The sequence below is a fragment of the Conger conger genome, chromosome 16 (genome assembly GCF_963514075.1).
Source record: "Conger conger chromosome 16, fConCon1.1, whole genome shotgun sequence".
Lineage (NCBI taxonomy): Eukaryota > Metazoa > Chordata > Actinopteri > Anguilliformes > Congridae > Conger > Conger conger.
The window spans coordinates 9,014,402-9,032,766 of NC_083775.1; the positions used below are offsets into that span (position 1 = coordinate 9,014,402).

An 18,365-nucleotide genomic window follows, 5' to 3' on the forward strand; every position below is an offset into this window, starting at 1 on the left:
GGTCTTTGGATTTGGATTTTTGGCTTTCTGCATTAGTGTGTCAGTAGAAAATAGAACATTTGAAATTCCCAAAAATGTCAAAATTAAAAAAATTAAAAATAAAATAGTAAGATAAAAAGTAAAGTAACATACACACACACACACACACACACACACACACACACATAATGTGACACACATAATTGAATTGTGATAACAGCAGAAATTGAATCTATATTATTATGATTGGTAACCATTTTATAAAAGCAATAACTCACTCCAGGATGTGGCATGTACACATTTCTATCACAGCCAAGGCTGGTTGTAAACAACTGTGATACATTTCTATATACCACTGCCTGTCATGAGTTACTGCTTAAATAGACCACTTTTCAGATTAAAAAAAAAAAAAATCCCCTGAGGCTGTCTGGCGTTATCTGGATAGCCACAGGCAAATGAGACAGATAAAGTCTGCAGAAGAACTGGCAAGTTCTCCAGTTTGTTCAGCACAACCTACCAACTGACAGCTGAAACAGCAGGACAGTGTACTTAAGAGAACTGATGCAGTTTTAAAGGCAGAGGGTGTAACAACAAATATTGATTTCTAGTACATTTTGTGATTTTTTATAAACTGCTAATTTCATTATTTTTGAAAGCATCTTCACTTTCAACAGAGAAAGAGAAAATAAAGGAGAGAGGATACGGGAGCTGTCTCTTTGAAGAAGAACAGATTGAGAGAGAGATGTGTGTTTAGGTTTGATTTGACTTCACAGAATTGTTTTTAGGGCGGCACGGATGGTGCAGTTGGCAGCACTGCCGCCTCTCAGCAAGGAGGTCCTGGGTTTGAATCCTGGTCGGCCGGGGCCTCTCTGTGTGGAGTTTGCATGTTCTCCCCGTGTTTGCGTGGGTTTCCTCCGGGTACTCCGGTTTCCTCCCACAGTCCAAAGACATGCAGGTTAGACTGATTGGAGAGTCTAAATTGCCCATAGGTATGAGTGTGTGAGTGAATGGTGTGTGTGGCCTGCAATGGACTGGAGACCTGTCCAGGGTGTATTCCTGCCTTTCGCCCAATGTATGCTGGGATAGGCTCCAGCCCCCCTGCGACCTTGTTCAGGATTAGCGGGTTCAGATAATGGATGGATGGAATTGTTTTTACATGTGCCTAAGAGAGTTGCACAGTACTGTATCATACAGATTTAGGGAGGAGGGGGTGCCAGCAGCATAGGTGCGCCCCAAATTGTTGTCCCTCTTCAAACACAGACCCACCTCTTCCAACCCCATCTTGGTTCCTCTCCCATGCCCACCCCCGAGCACTGCCGCCTCCTATGCTAAATCAGCCGACGCTTTTCTGGGCCTGTTATGTGTGCCGTCTGCATGCAGCCAGGATAAGTCATCTGGCTCGTTTGCATTCACAATTTAGTGATGTTACGCGCTATACTCGCTGCTGTGGAAGCGCTGTTCGCCAGGCCTAACACCATCGCTCATGTTAATCAGGTGAGTGTTTCTCCGATGCCGTCGCGTGTCTCTGGGTAAGACTGTGTGCTAAATGCGAGCAATGCATTAGGGGGTGGAGATTATCTGTGCGAAATGCTAAATACTTCATGCAGACCCACCTGGGGGGAAGAGTCTGGGGTTGAGAATGCTGGAATGTTCTTGCCTGACTCCTCTTAATCTCAGTCTTAAGGGAGTCCAAGAGGTGTTTGAAGTGGACGCTGGAGGAGAGGCAGGAAGTGTGAATCAGAACGGGTTTGGTCAGGCTGGGGGTGGAAAAGTCTGCCCACCCCTCCCCAACCTTCGACCGGTGCATGTGGGATTCATCGACAGGTAAAACGGGGGTTAAACTATTTAGGGTTGCTGTGGTGAGATTTTATTGATTTCAACCCTAAAATAAGAGTTTAAAGGACACCGTGACACTGACTGACTGGCTATAATCACTGGCAGCACACACTAGCCCTATTCACTATCAGTACACACACACACCAACGTACACACACACCAACGTACACACACACAGACACAGTGTGGAGATGAGGCAAACTGGACAGAGTGCACAGGTAGGTCTCTGTCCTCGTTCACGTGGGTCAGCCTGACCTGGCAACCCTTCCTCTTCTGTTTCACCTTCAGCTCGATAAGGAACGAGCATGACTAACATACAGAAACAGAGGGAGAGTGAAAATAAAGGAGAAAGGCTATAGGAGCTCTGTCTCTACTCCCATTAGTTCCCTTTAATTATATCTATTTCTCCATTTCTGACTGAAAACTGCTGTCTCTCTCCTCTCTCTGACTGTCTCTCCCTCTCCATCCACCTCTGTCTCGCTGTCTCTGACTCTCCCTCTCTTTCTCCCTCTGACTCCCCCCCTCTTCCTCTGACCTTTCTCTGTTGTGATTATATGCCTCAGTCTTTGTTTTTAATTTTTAATTATTGATGGATATTTTTTCATCTTTCTTTGTACTGTCAAAATGATGTATGCTCTTTGTTGTTAAATAATCTCTGTCGCTCTCACTACCTCTCTCCCTCTACCCTCTGTCCTCTCTCTCTCTCTCTCACTACCTCTCCCTCTACCCTCTCACTCTGTCTCTCTCTCACTACCTCTCTCCCTCTACCCTCTCTCTGTCTCTCTCACTACCTCTCTCCCTCTACCCTCTATCCTCTCTCTCCCTCTCTCTCTCTCCCCTCTATCCTCTCTCTCCCTCTCTCTCTCACGCAAAAGTATGACCAAACCCCTTAACTAGCCAAACGGGGCTAGTTAATTCCACCACCGTGGAGCCAGAACAGACAGTAGTCGTGAGCGTGAAGTGGAAGTTCGGAGTGGGGAAGGTGCCAAGCAGCATGTGGAGGCTGAACGAAGAGGTCTGGCAGGGGTGTAGGGTCTGATGATTTTTTGTAGGTAAGCTGGGGAAGACCCCTTAACTGCTTGGAAGGCTAGCAGCAATGTTTTGAATTTGATGCGAGCCATGACAGGCAGCCAGTGGAGGGAAGTCAGCGGGGGCGTGACCTGTGAGTATTTGGGAAGGTTGAAGACCAGACGAGCTGCTGCATTCTGGATAAGCTGGGGGGTCTGATGGCGGAAGCTGGGAGGCCAGCCAAGAGGGAATTGCAGTAGTCCAGGCGGGACAGAACCATCGCTTGGACCAGGAGCTGGGTCGAGTAGGGGGGTGAGAAAGGGGCGGTTTCTCCATATGTTGTATAGGAAGAATCTGCATGACCGCCGCAATGTTCTCGGAGAGGGACAGTCTGCTGTCCATCACCACGCCGAGGTTCCTTGCACTGGGTGATGGCGTAAGTGTGGTATCCCTTTGGCAAATGGAGAGATCCAGATGGGGAGAGGTAATGGCAGGGATGAATATCATTTGAGTCTTACCTGGGTTGAGCCTTAGATGGTGGTTGTCCATCCAGCTCTGGATGTCACTCAGGCAAGCAGAGATACGGGCTGAAACCTGTGTATCAGATGGTGGGAATGAGATGAAGAGTTGGGTATCGTCCGCATAGCAGTGGTAGGATAGACCATGTGCAGTGATCACAGAGCCAAGGGAACGAGTAAAGGGAAAAAAGAAGCGGGCCTAGGACGGAGCCCTGGGGAACTCCTGTGGCAAGGCGGCGAGGTGTCGATACCGTACCAGCCCAGGCAACCTGAAAGGAGCGGCCAGAGAGGTAGGACTCAATCCAGTCCAGGGCTGCGCCACAGATGCCCGTTGCTGACAGGTCAGACAGGAGGATGGAGTGATCCACAGCAGTGTCGAAGGCAGCAGAGAGATCTAGAAGAATGAGGACAGAGGAGAGGGAGGCTGCTCGTGCGGCATGATTCACTGACGGAGAGGAGCGCGGTCTCTGTCGAGGGGCCAGATCTGAAGCCAGACTGGTGGGGGTCTAGTAGGTTGTTGTTAGAACAGAAAGAAGAAAGTTGACTAAAAGCGGCTTGTTCTATGGTTTTAGATAGGAAAGGAAGAAGAGATACCGGGCGGTAGATCTGGATGATGGAGGGATCTAGAGTAGGCTTTTTTGAGCAGCGGGGTGATGTGGGCCCTCTTCGAGGATGCTGGAAAACAGCCAGAAGACAGGGAGGAGTTAACACGGGAGGTGACAAATGGGAGAATGTCAGGGGTGATAGTCCGGAGAAGAGGAGAGGGGATAGGGTCAAGGGCACAGGTTGTAGGGCGGTGGGAGAGCAGGAGTTGAGAAACATCAGAGTCTGTCAGGGGGGAGAAAGTGGAAAAGGAAAGGATGGGCCTAGAGGGGGGGAAGGGCACAGTGAGGGGGGCGGTGGTTGTAAAGGATCTGCGGATGTCTGTGACCTTCTCATCGTAAAAATCAGCAAAGTTATCAGCAGCGAAGGAGGACTGAGGTGGAGGAGGCGGTGTGTTGAGGAGAGAGGAGAAAATAGAGAACAGTTTCCGGGGGTTAGAAGTGGAGTTCTGAATTTGTGTTTGATAGTATTTTACTTTGGCGGCCGATGCAGCAGAAGAGACTGGTAACTTGACAGAACAGCCCCCCAGGAGGTAAGAGCAGTCGTCTGGCAATCAGAAGGTTAAATCCCCCGCCCTGGGTGTGTCCCTGAGCGAGACAACTAACTCCCAATTTCTCCCGACAAGCTGATTGCTATCTAGCTACAGAGTTCTGATGCACAGCACATGGAGCCCAACTGATTCACTGTGTGCAAAAAATAACAACATGACTAACAAATTCTGCTTTCTGCACCACACTGATGATGAATGAATTATTTTTTCATCATGTTTTATTAACATGTCGTCTCTACAGAAGACACATTCCTTACTATTTATAAGAATATGAGACACCGTAATTGTGCAACTCCCTCCATGCAGTGCAGAAATGATTTAAGATCATGCAAAATTCATCACGCTTATGCAACGGTACACAATGGTTATGCAGTTGTGCATAATGGTTGGGAAACTAGGCTTTTGACAAAGGTGGAGAGTTCACAGGTTGGCCCTACAGTCAGGTACGTAACCAGCGCTGTAAGTATCCAGGCGTGAAGACGCACTGCACTGTATGTAGAGTAACATGAGCTGTGTCCGAGGGTCCAGTAAATACACTGCTGACAGTTACCAAGGTGGCCGCACAGCTTGATGTCAGAACGTGCAAACGCTTGTCACTGGGGCAGTACCCTATAGGTACATAAAATTGTACCCCCTAGCCAGCAATTTCTAAATAATTACCTTTTTCTTTTCTTTTTTTTTTTAAAGATCCCACCACTATGTGGAATTATTGCATGAGTCAGTGCAGGGGATTAGCGCTGGGAGTGAAGCATGTCTACACGTCCTGTTTGGACATAACATCTGCAGCAGCTCCAGTGGGAGTGAAGCATGTCTACACGTCCTGTTTGGACATAACATCTGCAGCAGCTCCAGTGGGAGTGAAGCATGTCTACACGTCCTGTTTGGACATAACATCTGCAGCAGCTCCAGTGGGAGTGAAGCATGTCTACACGTCCTGTTTGGACATAACATCTGCAGCAGCTCCAGTGGGAGTGAAGCATGTCTACACGTCCTGTTTGGACATAACATCTGCAGCAGCACCAGTGGGAGTGAAGCATGTCTACATGTCCTGTTTGGACATAACATCTGCAGCAGCACCAGTGGGAGTGAAGCATGTCTACATGTTTCCGGTGGAGGGGGGGTGCACTGTGCCCCTCAGCAACCCTTTGGTGCGGGGAGCGCTTACATAACACGGCTCATCTTCAGTGGTGCCTTTGTGTGAGATGGAAAAAGGCTTCTGGCTAACGGCAGGGCTGTGGCGGGGTGAAACATGACTGTTGTGTTTGTATGTTTGGAGCCACCTGAAGCAGACTGGCCCGTGTGACCCACACGATGGGGGAAAGGGAAGAGCTTTGCCCCTGACCGTGACCCACACGATGAGGGAAAGGGAAGAGCTTTGCCCCTGACCATGACCCACACAATGGGGGAAAGGGAAGAGCTTTTCCCCTGACCGTGACCCACACAATGGGGGAAAGGGAAGAGCTTTGCCCCTGACCATGACCCACACAATGGGGGAAAGGGAAGAGCTTTGCCCCTGACCATGACCCACACGATGGGGGAAAGGGAAGAGCTTTGCCCCTGACCATGACCCACACAATGGGGGAAAGGGAAGAGCTTTGCCCCTGACCGTGACCCACACGATGGGGGAAAGGGAAGAGCTTTTCCCCTGACCATGACCCACACGATGAGGGAAAGGGAAGAGCTTTGCCCCTGACCGTGACCCACACGATGAGGGAAAGGGAAGAGCTTTGCCCCTGACCGTGACCCACACAATGGGGGAAAGGGAAGAGCTTTGCTCCTGACCATGACCCACACAATGGGGGAAAGGGAAGAGCTTTGCCCCTGACCGTGACCCACACGATGGGGGAAAGGGAAGAGCTTTGCCCCTGACCATGACCCACACGATGGGGGAAAGGGAAGAGCTTTGCCCCTGACTGTGACCCAAATGATGGGTTCCCCATGTCCATGATCGAGGGACCCTGCAGGGCTCCCAAAAATATGACAGAAATGGCTGTGGTGCTGAATAAGACAGTTCAATCTAGGTTTTGAAACTGCTGGTAACTGGTTGACCAGTTCATACCAGCAACATGCTTTACCCTGCTCAAGCTCTGTTTTGAAACGTCTGGTAGCTGGTCATAGCTGGATTTTACACCAGGGTTGTCAAAACAGGAAATGTAGATACATTTCACTGCCATAAACTTATATTCAGGGCTGCTTAGCCCTCCATAAATAGCAAACTATCTGGAGAAATGGAGAGCCCAGTTATATGAATTACCATTCAGATTTAATATATTTTTTTCATATATATATATATATATATATAAATATATATATATATATATATATAAATGTTTTGGCATTCAGCCTTGTTTGGTGTGCTAACGTACGTACTCTGTAATGTGTATAATACGGACTTATTGTTCCTGCACACATAGCCATAACTCAATCCTCAGTTCACATGATGTATGCCTCTGTGCAAAACATCTGTCTTCTCAACGTTCTTTTATCATTCTGGATAACTATCTTTTGAAACAACACTTGAGTTTAAGCCAAAATTGTTAATTGACACAGCCCGGGCTGTGTCAAAGTGTCCCTGAGCAAGACACCTAACCCCCAAAATGCTCCTGACGAGCTGGTCGGGGCCTTGCATGGCAGCCAATTGCCATCGGTGTGTGTGTGTGTATGAATGGGTGAATGGAGAAGCATCAGTTGTACAGTGCTTTGGATAAAGGCGCTTTATAAATGCCTGCCATTTACCATTTAAACCAGTGGAAAAGCAGTGATCAGGCACAGCTTGTAAGCACTGTATGGTTATTGGGACCTGTTTGACTTTGCTAATGTCATTTACTGAGTGAAGTAATATTTTTTAGTGACCAATAACTGTGCTTCATAAGAATAACAATAACATTAATTGATCGATTGCATGTGTGATATGAAATCCTTTTTACCTCCCTCAGACAGATTTTACAACAGTAGCATCAACACTCTGCACAGTGCTGTACCCAGAATAAAAATAGAAAATAAAAACAAACCTATATATAAAATGTCATCAATACAGACAGACAGACAAACTGACTTTTGTTCCATGACTGTGATGTAATCCCCCAGATGGATGCAATAATTCCATAGAGTGACAGGTTTTACAGTATGTAGTGGATAGCTTATGATGATTTTTTTCTGATATCAAGCCTGCACTGCTGTCATGTTAACTGTCAACAGTATAATTATTGGACATTGTCATAAAATTCCTGTAGTAAACATTGGTTATGATCACCTTTGATTCTGCATCATCCTGATGGCAGTGCATTGTCATAAATATACCAATTACTGCACCCAATGTAATGATACAACATTCCAAAGAAACCTTGGACCTTATTCTGAACAGGCCAATGACAATATTCCCGAGAAAATCTGACAAGCATTAACACCCTGAGCCACGGGGTTGCGAGAAAATGATTTCCTCACCTCGGAAATAACACATTCACATCTCATAACACATCCACATAATTCAAGAGACTGTTAAGTGGCTGAAAGGATAGAATACTGCACGCTTGAGAAGGATTAACTGTGTCCATAGAAACCTTCCTTCAGACCTATAACACACCACTTACACGTTCTACGCATATAAGTCGTATCTGAGTGAATGTGTTGCTAGATTTATTGGGGTTTGGTTTAATCTTTGTGTTTTGGCGGTCCCTGGTGGACGCAAATGTGAACTGCATGCATGTAATAAAAGCCCTGCCAATGCACGAGCACATTTCTAGAGAGGTCAGGGCTGGTGCGTGGACATTGCCTCAGTGCTGTGTGCGCGTCTGTGTTTGCGTCTCCGCACGTGTGTGGACTACTGCTCTGCATTACTGCGCGTGTGTTTCAGTAGAGAAACCAGGCGGAACTCTGTACTTGCGTGTGTGTGCTTTGGCTCTGCCTATCGATCTCATTACAGAGACCTATCTGACTTGCTGTCTTTATAGTATCCAGAGCGACGTACAGTTGATTAGACTAAGCAGGAGACATTCCTCATCTGGAGCAATGCAGGGTTAGGGGCCTTGTTCAAGGGCCCAACGGCTGTGCGGATCTTTCTGTGGCTACACCGGGGATCGAACCGCCGACCTTGCGGGTCCCAGTCATGTACCTTAACCACTACCCTACAGGCCGCCCCAGTGCGGCTACCCCTCTGATTGGTCAGTCCCCACTGAAGTCAGACATAAGTGTCTAGCAGTCCCTATTTAAAGGATTGTCAAATAAAGAAAATAATTTTCCAATTATTCAAAAAGTGAAGCCTTTTTTAGTAGTATGACACCATAAGTTTGTGAATGTCGGCTTTGAAATATTTTGGCCAGTCACAGCATCAAAGATGTCTGGGTCTGCCCTTCAACAAAAATGTGTGCGTCTGTGTTTGCGTCTTCGGACTTGTGTAGGCTACCTGGTACACAACCCTCTCCCTCAGCTGTTTACTCTTCATCCTGATCACTTTCTGCACACAGACACGGACAAAAGCTAAGGTACTATAAAGACAGCAAGTCAGATAGGTCTCTGTAATGAGATCGATAGGCAGAGCCAAAGCACACACACGCACGTACAGATGGGCAGCGTCAATCATCAGTTGAGAGATAAAATGGGAACTCAAGAAGTGGCGCTCTTCGAATCCAACCTTCATTATTTTAGCCTATTCAAAAATTACAATAAAGCCCGCACACTTAACTCTCTACGTATGATCCCAGCATCTTATGTAGTCAGACATGTATGCGCGTGTGATTATTTATACTGTTTAGCCTATTCGGAATCATCAAACCGAACTGTGTTGATTGAATCTGTGTATCTCAGTCTCGCTGACACAGCGGATGCAGTCCCGCGCTTTTGTATCAGTTTCTATTCGTCATAAGCAGCGGACTGTAGTGCTGTACATCGCCTCTTCCTGTTCCTTGGGTAGTGGCGGCTACTGTAGTGGCTACTGGCAGGAGAAGCAGGGACCGAAGATATTTAATGAAGTTTATACATGCGGTCAGTCATAGAGGTAGGCTACGGTTATTTTTCTAAACTTTCAGTTGTTTTTTTGCGTGGGTGGACTGCGCGGAGTAATGACATGTTAGAGCGTTCGTCACATTCTGACTGCTCTCTATTTACTCTCGCCCATAGTCAACAGATTAAGCCCGGAATAGTTCACAAATTGCGTACGAAGTTTGATAATATAGAGCTCAGATATAATACATAGCTGCCAACTCTCACGCATTTGCCTGTTTTCACACGCACATGCAAATGCGTGTGTCTCACGCCGAAAGCGTGAGAGTTGGCAGTTATGATAATAGAACTCAGTTCTATTGTATCGAATTTGAAAACGCTCTTTAGTTTTCGTAGATCATAATTTAAGTATTTGATCAATGTTGAACTCTATGTACTCCAGATGAGCGAAAATGGATCGGATGGCCATGGACCCGCTGAATTTTTTAACTGACGATGAGCTGTTGCGGTTTTTCCACTGTAAAAAGACGGAGATGTCGTGTATTGAGCAACCTCATACTTTTCTCAACCAGCTGCGAGACAACGACCTCATACCGGAGGACCGGTATCAAGTGAGTCTTAATAGCCTGATAGAGTTTTTACACCACATTATATCGACCATGCGTACCTCTGTCTCCGTCTCTGTCTGTCCCTCGGTCCTTACAGCTTTCAGCTTATCTCTCAACTGATGATTGACGCTGCCCATCTGTACGTGCGTGTGTGTGTGTGCATTGGCTCTGCCTATCGATCTCATGACAGAGACCTATCTGACTTGCTGTCTTTATAGTCCCTTTGCTTTTGTCCATGTCTGTGTGCAGAAAGTGATCAGGATGAGGAGTAAACAGCTGAGGGAGAGGGGTGTGTACCAGATACTGGATTGGCTGGAGACTGAGAAGCCCCATTGCATCAAGCTCTTCTGGAGCTGTGTGTTCAAAGACCACATCCTGCAGTTGTACCCTGACATGCGTCTGCTGAAGAACAACTTGCTAGATGGTCAGTCCCCAGTGCCGTCACTCGCAATTGGTCAGTTTTCCCAGCGTGGACACTCCCCTGATTAGTCAGTCCCCAGTGAGGTTACTCCCGTGATTGGTCAGTCATTAACATTAACATTAATGGCATTTGGCATACGCTCTTATCCAGAGCAACGTACAGTTGATTAGACTTAGCAGGAGACAATCCTCCCCCGGAGCAGTGCAGGGTTAAGGGCCTTGCTCAAGGGCCAAACAGCTGTGCAGATCTTTCTGTGGCTACACCAGGGATCGAACCGCCGACCTTGCGGGTCTCAGTCATGTACCATAACCACTACCCTACAGGCCGCCCCAGTTTGGCTACCCCCCTGATTGGTCAGTCCCCACTGCAGTCAGACACAAGTGTCTAGCAGTCCCTATTTAAAGGACTGTCAAATAAAGAAAATAATTTTCCAATTATTCAAAAAGTGTAGTAGACTACATTATTTTGTTTCTTACTATTTTATGACTTAGCCATTGTAATATGACACCATAAGTTTGTGATTGTCGGCGTTGAAATATTTTGGCCAGTCACAGCATCAAAGATGTCTGGGTCTGCGCTTCAACAAAAATGGCGCTTCTCCTTTGTAGCTTCATATTTCATTGGTACTGGAAGATGGCACTGCAGGGTGTATCCAAGCCTAGCATTTCCACATATTGTAAACAGTTGGGTATTTCATTGACTCGGGTTGAGTATGGTGATATTACAGCAGTGCTGAAGCTGTGTGTTGAACCTGTCCTATCAAATTTGCCAGAAACAAAAACAACAACAACAACAACCTGGCCTGCAGTTTAACGACAGCAGTCTTTCATTAATTGTTGTTTGAGCTTCTGGCTGTTAGGACAGTTGGAGTAAACATATTTTAACCACTGTAATATATGTGTAATTTGTTGAAATAATCATGTGTATTATTTAAACTTTGGTGACTTTGATTAAATGTGTTGCAACTTTGTTTGGTAAATGCAGAAGTGTTTGCATTCAGACATCGGAAGCCTTTTACTGAAACGTGGATTTTTTCCTGACCTGAAAATGCCCTTTTTTTCTTCTTTAATTTTAATTTTCTAAAAAATAAAATCCAGGATCTTTCCACTTCTCTGAAGCCTTGCCAGAGAAGAAAGAGATGTCAGAGGAATCCAAGGAGAAGGAGGAGAAAAAGAAGACTGAGGGGAAAAAGTGTGAAAAAAAGAGGGGGAAGAAGATGAGAGAAAGAGAGGAGGAAGAGGACGAAGAGGACGAAGAGCCGGGTCCCTCTACCCAGTCCACGCCAAGCAAGAAGAAGAAGCCAGAGAAACCATGTTATGGTGAGTCGCTGGCACATATACAGCCGAACTACATTGCGCTTTGTCCTTAGGCCTCAGGTTCAGTCAAAATGGACCGCTCGTCCAGGTAAGGCACCACAGTGTGAAATGAGCCTCATGGGCTTGGATCAGTCCAAACCATGGCAGTGCCGACTGTGGCTAGTAGCTCCACAGGGCGATGCACAGTTGGTTATTATCCAGCCTAGTGTATGGGAGCGTTCAATCGGTCAAGGATCTACGTTTGTCGCAATCTATCGACCCCTGCTGGTCGATGGGCTGTCCATGGACCGCGTGGGAAAGGCGCATATGAAAGGTCCTCCTCTGACTCCACTCTGTGCGAGCTTAGCTGTAGTCTGCGGTGTGGAGAGAAGCACCTGGTGACACCGCAGGTTTTGGAGGAGAACCGTGCATGACAGCACTCGCATGAGTCCGCGAAGGGGTTATTTTACAGCGTTAACGTAGCTGCACTTGCAGGTGATCGGCCAATCGTGATTGGCGGGTGGGAATTTGACATGCTCAACTTGATGTTGGGTGCCAAAAAAACTAAACACGTTGTTCCGTCGAAAAACTTGAAAAGACTCATTCATTTTTCGAATTGGCACAATTGGCATTGGGACATGCAAGGTCAATGGTTTGATCTCCAGTGTAGCCACAATAAGATCCGCACAGCCGTTGGGCACGTTCAGTGCGTACTGTAGCCTGTGAGGGACACATTCAGTGCGTACTGTAACCTGTGAGGGACACGTTCAGTGCGAACTGTAACCTGTGAGGGACACGTTCAGTGCGTACTGTTACCTGTGAGGGACACGTTCAGTGCGTACTGTAACCTGTGAGAGACACGTTCAGTGCGTACTGTAGCCTGTGAGGGACACATTCAGTGCATACTGTAATCTGTCAGGGACACGTTCAGTGCGTACTGTAGCCTGTGAGGGACACGTTCAGTGCGTACTGTAATCTGTCAGGGACACATTCAGTGCGTACTGTAACCTGTGAGAGACACGTTCAGTGCATTGCTCTGCTCTGTGATCCAGGTACTCCGATCAGAAAGGGGGAGAAGGAGCTCATCTGGGAATGGCCGATCTTCAGGACACATCTACCTGTCACCTGCGGCAATAAGAAGGGCAGCCTTTGCAGAGACAAGCTGGCCAAGGGTGAGCTGAGAGAGAGGCCTACAGGGTCGTGTGTGTGTGAGTGTGTGTGCGCATTGTGTGCCCGTGCACCTGTGTGCATGTGACTGTGTGTTTGTGTGTCTGTCTTTGCGCAAGCGTGCTTGTGTGCTTCTGTTTGTATGTCACCTGGATGTCCCATGACATGCCTGTGTCTGTCCCAGGAGAGAAGTGTATCCTGGCCGAGGGGTCCTGGTTTGCCCCCCAGGCCTTCGCAGATTTTGGGGGGAAGAAGAAAGCAAAAAAATGGAAGGAGAGCATTCGCTGCCAGAACACCCCCCTGCAGAAACTGATCCAGGTCAGAGAGAGGGAGGATTTGGGTGTACACTGTTCAAATCGGGGGCAGTCTGTAGCCTAGTTACTAAGGTACATGACTGGGACCTGGAAGGTTGGACGCGGTCAAAATATGATGAAAGTGACTGTGGAATGATAGTTGGTGCCAGACAGGGTGGTTTTTACGCACAACAGTTGTCTCTAGAGTTTGCAGAGAATGGTGCGAGAAAAAAGGCAAAACATCCATTGAGCAGCAGTTGTGCGGGCAAAAACACCTTGTTAATGAGAGAGGTCAGTGGAGAAGGGCCAGACTGGTCAAAGCAACAGCAATGCAAATAACCACATATTACAACAGTGGTATGCAGAAGAGCATCTCTGAACACACAACAAATCGAACAGGACTACAATCTACTTTTGCTTTACTGGTATCTACTTTTCACGTGGAATCAGGAGCATTCTCTGGCTGCTTTTTATAAGGGATCTTGTGGTTGATGCTGGTCATTCATGATGTTGTGTTTGCTGCATTGTGGATTGAGGATTTGCTTGAGACGCACTGCTGAAACTTGTCTGTCTTAACTCCCATCTCCACAGGAGGGTCATTTGAAAGCCCCAAAATTCTCATCGCAACGGAGATCGAGCAGTCCAAGCGAACAGGTAATAATTTCCCTTCATAATGAACTCTATTAATCTCTTAGTTTGGTTTCCAGCAGTGTCACGGCATTGGGGAGTCTCTATGGACCAGTCCATAAAGAATTGAGTGTTGTGTTGTGTTGTGTTGTGTTGTGACAATGTGCTGTAGTCAGGCATGTTTCACTCCTGTTTAAGCATTTCTTGAACTATAATAGCCTGGCCTCGTCAATAAATTGACTGACTTTCTCATGTTGTTTCCCTACTGCCATTGATAAAAATAACCAGCTATATGAATGGATTAGAGTTTCTATTCTAAACATCAGATGGATGCTGTCCTGCTTTAACCCACCACATAACCCACCTTATCCGTAGGGCTACTCCCGTCTCATACACACACATACAATTTGTCCTACGTTCATGTGAAAACAGCAACCTGCACATTCACTGTAAGCCATTTTCCCCTCCGGATCCTCTTCAGACAGTGGGAGTCCTGTGCAGAGCCGTGCAAAGGTAACTCAGTGCGCTGGATTCAGTCATAATTTTTCCGGCTTAGTGCACTGGATTCAGTCATCCTTTTCTCTAGTTTAGTGCACTGGATTCAGTAATCCTTTTCTCGAGTTTAGTGCACTGGATTCAGTCATCATTTTTCCAGCTTAGTCCACTGGATTCAGTCATCATTTTTCCAGCTTAGTGCACTGGATTCAGTCATCCTTTTCTCTATTTAGTGCACTGGATTCAGTCATCATTTTTCCAGCTTAGTGCACTGGATTCAGTCATCCTTTTCTCTAGTTTAGTGCACTGGATTCAGTCATACTTTTCTCTAGTTTTGTGCACTGGATTGAGTCATCCTTTTCTCGAGTTTAGTGGACTGGATTCAGTCATCATTTTTCCATTTTAGTGCACTGGATTCAGTCATCCTTTTCTCTAGTTTAGTGCACTGGATTCAGTCATACTTTTCTCTAGTTTTGTGCACTGGATTGAGTCATCCTTTTCTCGAGTTTAGTGGACTGGATTCAGTCATAATTTTTCCAGCTTAGTGCACTGGATTCAGTCATCCTTTTCTCTAGTGCACTGGATTCAGTCATCCTTTTCTCTAGTTTAGTGCACTGGATTCAGTCATACTTTTCTCTAGTTTTGTGCACTGGATTGAGTCATCCTTTTCTCGAGTTTAGTGGACTGGATTCAATCATAATTTTTCCAGCTTGGTGCACTGGATTCAGTCATCCTTTTCTCTAGTGCACTGGATTCAGTCATCCTTTTTTCCAGTTTGGTGCATTCCATCTGGACTGCGGTGCTGCATCACTGAGCTAAGAACAGCCGTCTTTACTCAGTTGGGAACCACACAGTATTGAGGGATGTGGATTTCTGGTCGTGACATTTTATCAGCATTTTGAGATGCAATGCCTCTTGTTTCAGAGAAGGACGATGTCATTACGTACCAGGCCATCTGAGGACATGATCTCTGGTAGGTCCCTTTTCACAAGAATACACAATAGACTTTGGCACACTTCAACATACCTGACATCAGCTTGCTACACACTCTACCCTAGTTAACCATGTGAACATTTCACCAGCCTTCTTAGTTGAAAAGGTCTTCCTTTGTGTGCTTGTGGGAAGTAACACAAAAACTATATGTTTGCCATCAATTTTGTATAATGACAACCTAAATTTGCTGGGCAATCAGGGTACATCACTGAATGTGTTATACACCAGTGTACACCACTGGATGTGTTATATACCAGAATACACCTCTGAATGTTTTATATAGGCCATCACATGTATGTTGTATACATGTGTATATACTAATATACTAACATACTAATATACAATGATTGTGTGCTACACCAGTATACACCACTGAGTGTATCATCTACCAGTATACAGTGTGAATACTATATCCACGTGTTTCCAGTGGCATGCAGGCATGTTGGCTCAGCCTAGAGTCCAGTTAGGAAATGGAGCTTTTGCTCGGTTGGTGGAATCAAATCACTCTGATTTAAGATTTGTGCTTCCCCACGCATACTGCTTGAATTTGGCCAGACGGTTACTCTGATTTTGAGGAGGTGCGTTATAATGGTAGTGCCACTCTTGAAAGGAATAAGGTGTCTTCTGTAGGGGCTACATGGCCCTGTATGGACAAATTCTCCAACACTTATGTTTTACAGATTCAGACACAGATTCAGACACAGAAGAAGAAGAAGAAGAAGAAGAAGACGAAGAAGAAGACGAAGAGGAGGAGGAGGAGGAGGAGGAGGAAGAAAATGATGAGGAAGAACCAGAGAGAAGTGGCCAAGCGGCAGTTGGGAATGGAGACATGTCAGAATTTCCTGGTCGTCGTTTGTCTGTCACCTGTGGATCAGCAACCGGGACTCTACAGAAAGATCGTTTTGCATCAGGTGTGTGTGTGTGTGTGTGTGTGTGTGTGTGAATACATAAGCTACAAAGTCAGCGTATCCACTGACAGGATCAGTTTGAATGGGGATTACATATTTTCAACCAGTTTTGTTTCCTTTATGAGATGTACATTTACTGACTGGATTTCCATATTAAGCCCTTTGTGATGACCTGGTTGTCACTGATAATACTTTCAAATGGAAGTATAGTGGCAGCTATAATGTGGGAGCACACCTAAAGCACTGCTGACGGTGAGATGCGTTTCAAGGGATGTTTTTGATGCTCAGTATTTCTGTTGATAATCTTTACTGTTCGTTGTTTCCTTTAATTCTGTTTGTCCTGGTCACTCCCTGATATGGCTTATCCGGCTTATCATTAGCACGTTATCTCAGCCGCGCCCAGCCTGTCCATACCACTGTTGTGAGGTTTCGGTGGAACTCAAAACTGTAAATGTCAGAACATGTTGAGTTCCCTCGTTGTTCGTGTGGTGAATGGGGGCCCTGGTTCAGATCAGGGGAGCGGGTGTGCTTCTGAAACACGACGGCTGATTTGTCTTCTCTCTCTCTGTCCTCTCGGACCACCCCAGGGACCTCTGGGAAATGCATACGGACGGCCAGCAGATGGCTGACCCCCGTCGAGTTCGCCAAGGAGGACCAGGAGCTCAGTTCCAGCTTCTGGAAAAAAAGTATCCTGTGCCAAGGAGTACCACTCAGTGACCTCATCGAGGTAGTGGAGGAGGGGCGGGGGGAGAACGGGAGGGGTGGGCTGTTTTTCATCTCTGAAGCTCTGAAGCACCCATGTGTGGACCAGCATTGACATAATTATTGTTCAAAAGATTTTAAGTTATTAAAAAAATACAGAAAATAAAGATTCAGTTGAAATGTAACTTTTGAGTTTTGGCCATTTTCTATTTATCTTCTGATTTTCAAGTTTAGACACTGATCTATGAATATTTTCATTCAGTGATTGTTCAGCCAAGATGTGCACTTACACAGGGAAATAATGGCATTGCCTTCTCATTTAGAATATGCATTTTAAACACAATAGTTGGAGGAATGGGGTGTCCATACTATATGTATCTTCACTTAAAGCTCACTTTGGATTGGCATCCCCCGAAAACGGGATTGGGTAAAATGTAAATGCCCTCTTCACTTATGGAAGAAAGAGACGGTATCCCAATACCGTGGAATACCCCTCAGAGGAATCGCCACCTTAACGTGGTGGAGGGGTTTGTGTGTCCCGGTGATCCTGGGAGCTAGGTTGTCGGGGGCACTGTTAGCCCCCAGTAGGGTCTCCCAAGGCAAATTGGTCCCGGGGGAGGGGCCGGACTAAGAGCAATTCAAAGACTCCCATGACACGGCCACGCATCAACCCAGTTACCTCGCCCGGAAAAGGGAAACCGGGGCCCCCTGCTGGAGCCAGACCCGGGAGGGGAGCTCGTCGGCGAGCGTCTGGTGGCCGGGCCTTATCCCATGTGGCCCGGCCGGGCACAGCCTGAGCTGGTCACGTGGGGTCGCCGCCCTGTGGGCTCACCACCTGCAGGGGTCGGCATCGGAGTCGGGTGCTTTGTCCAACGGGCAGTAGGCAAAGGCTGGGATCCGGGCGTGCTGATCCTCGGCGTCGCAGACTGGTTCTGGGGACGTGGAACGTCACCTCTCTGGTGGGGAAGGAACCGGAGCTAGTGCGGGAGGCGGAGCAGTACCAACTAGATATAGTTGGGCTCACCTCCACGCACAGTACTGGTTCCGGAACCAAACTCCTGGAGAGGGGCTGGACTCTGTTCTTTTCTGGAGTTGCTCAAGGTGAGAGGCGCCGGGCGGGTGTGGGGATACTCACAAGCCACCGGCTGAGCGCCACTGTGTTGGAGTTCCACCCGGGGAACGAGAGGGTCGCCTCTCTGCGACTACGTGTCGCTGGGGGGAAGGCTCTGACTGTCATTTGTGCTTATGCACCAAATGGCAGTTCAGAGTATCCGGCCTTCTTGGAGTCACTGGGCGGCATCCTGGAAAGGAAAGGAAGCTGGGGACATGGAGTCCGAGTGGGCCATGTTCAAAGCCTCCATTGCAGAGGCGGCAAGCAGGAGCTGTGGCCAGAAGGTCATCGGTGCCTGTCGGGGCGGCAACCC

The 18,365-nt window shown here is 47.0% G+C and overlaps 1 protein-coding gene across 2 annotated transcripts in view; it reads left to right on the forward strand.

Annotated features, from left to right (window-relative positions):
• Nucleotides 1-9,353: 9,353 nt before the first annotated feature.
• LOC133115143 (nuclear body protein SP140-like protein) overlaps nt 9,354-18,365 on the forward strand; it is an 85,660-nt gene continuing 76,648 nt past the window's right edge. Inside the window, exons 1-10 of one of the 2 annotated variants that reach the window (XM_061224897.1) lie at nt 9,354-9,487; nt 9,875-10,043; nt 10,290-10,464; nt 11,559-11,780; nt 12,809-12,928; nt 13,108-13,241; nt 13,808-13,870; nt 15,263-15,311; nt 16,012-16,242; nt 16,827-16,966. In XM_061224897.1, the coding sequence (XP_061080881.1) occupies nt 9,885-10,043; nt 10,290-10,464; nt 11,559-11,780; nt 12,809-12,928; nt 13,108-13,241; nt 13,808-13,870; nt 15,263-15,311; nt 16,012-16,242; nt 16,827-16,966 (1,293 nt within the window). In that variant the 5' untranslated portion in view covers nt 9,354-9,487; nt 9,875-9,884. The remainder of the gene's footprint in view (nt 9,488-9,874; nt 10,044-10,289; nt 10,465-11,558; nt 11,781-12,808; nt 12,929-13,107; nt 13,242-13,807; nt 13,871-15,262; nt 15,312-16,011; nt 16,243-16,826; nt 16,967-18,365) is intronic. The other variant, XM_061224898.1, reaches the window with a different exon arrangement.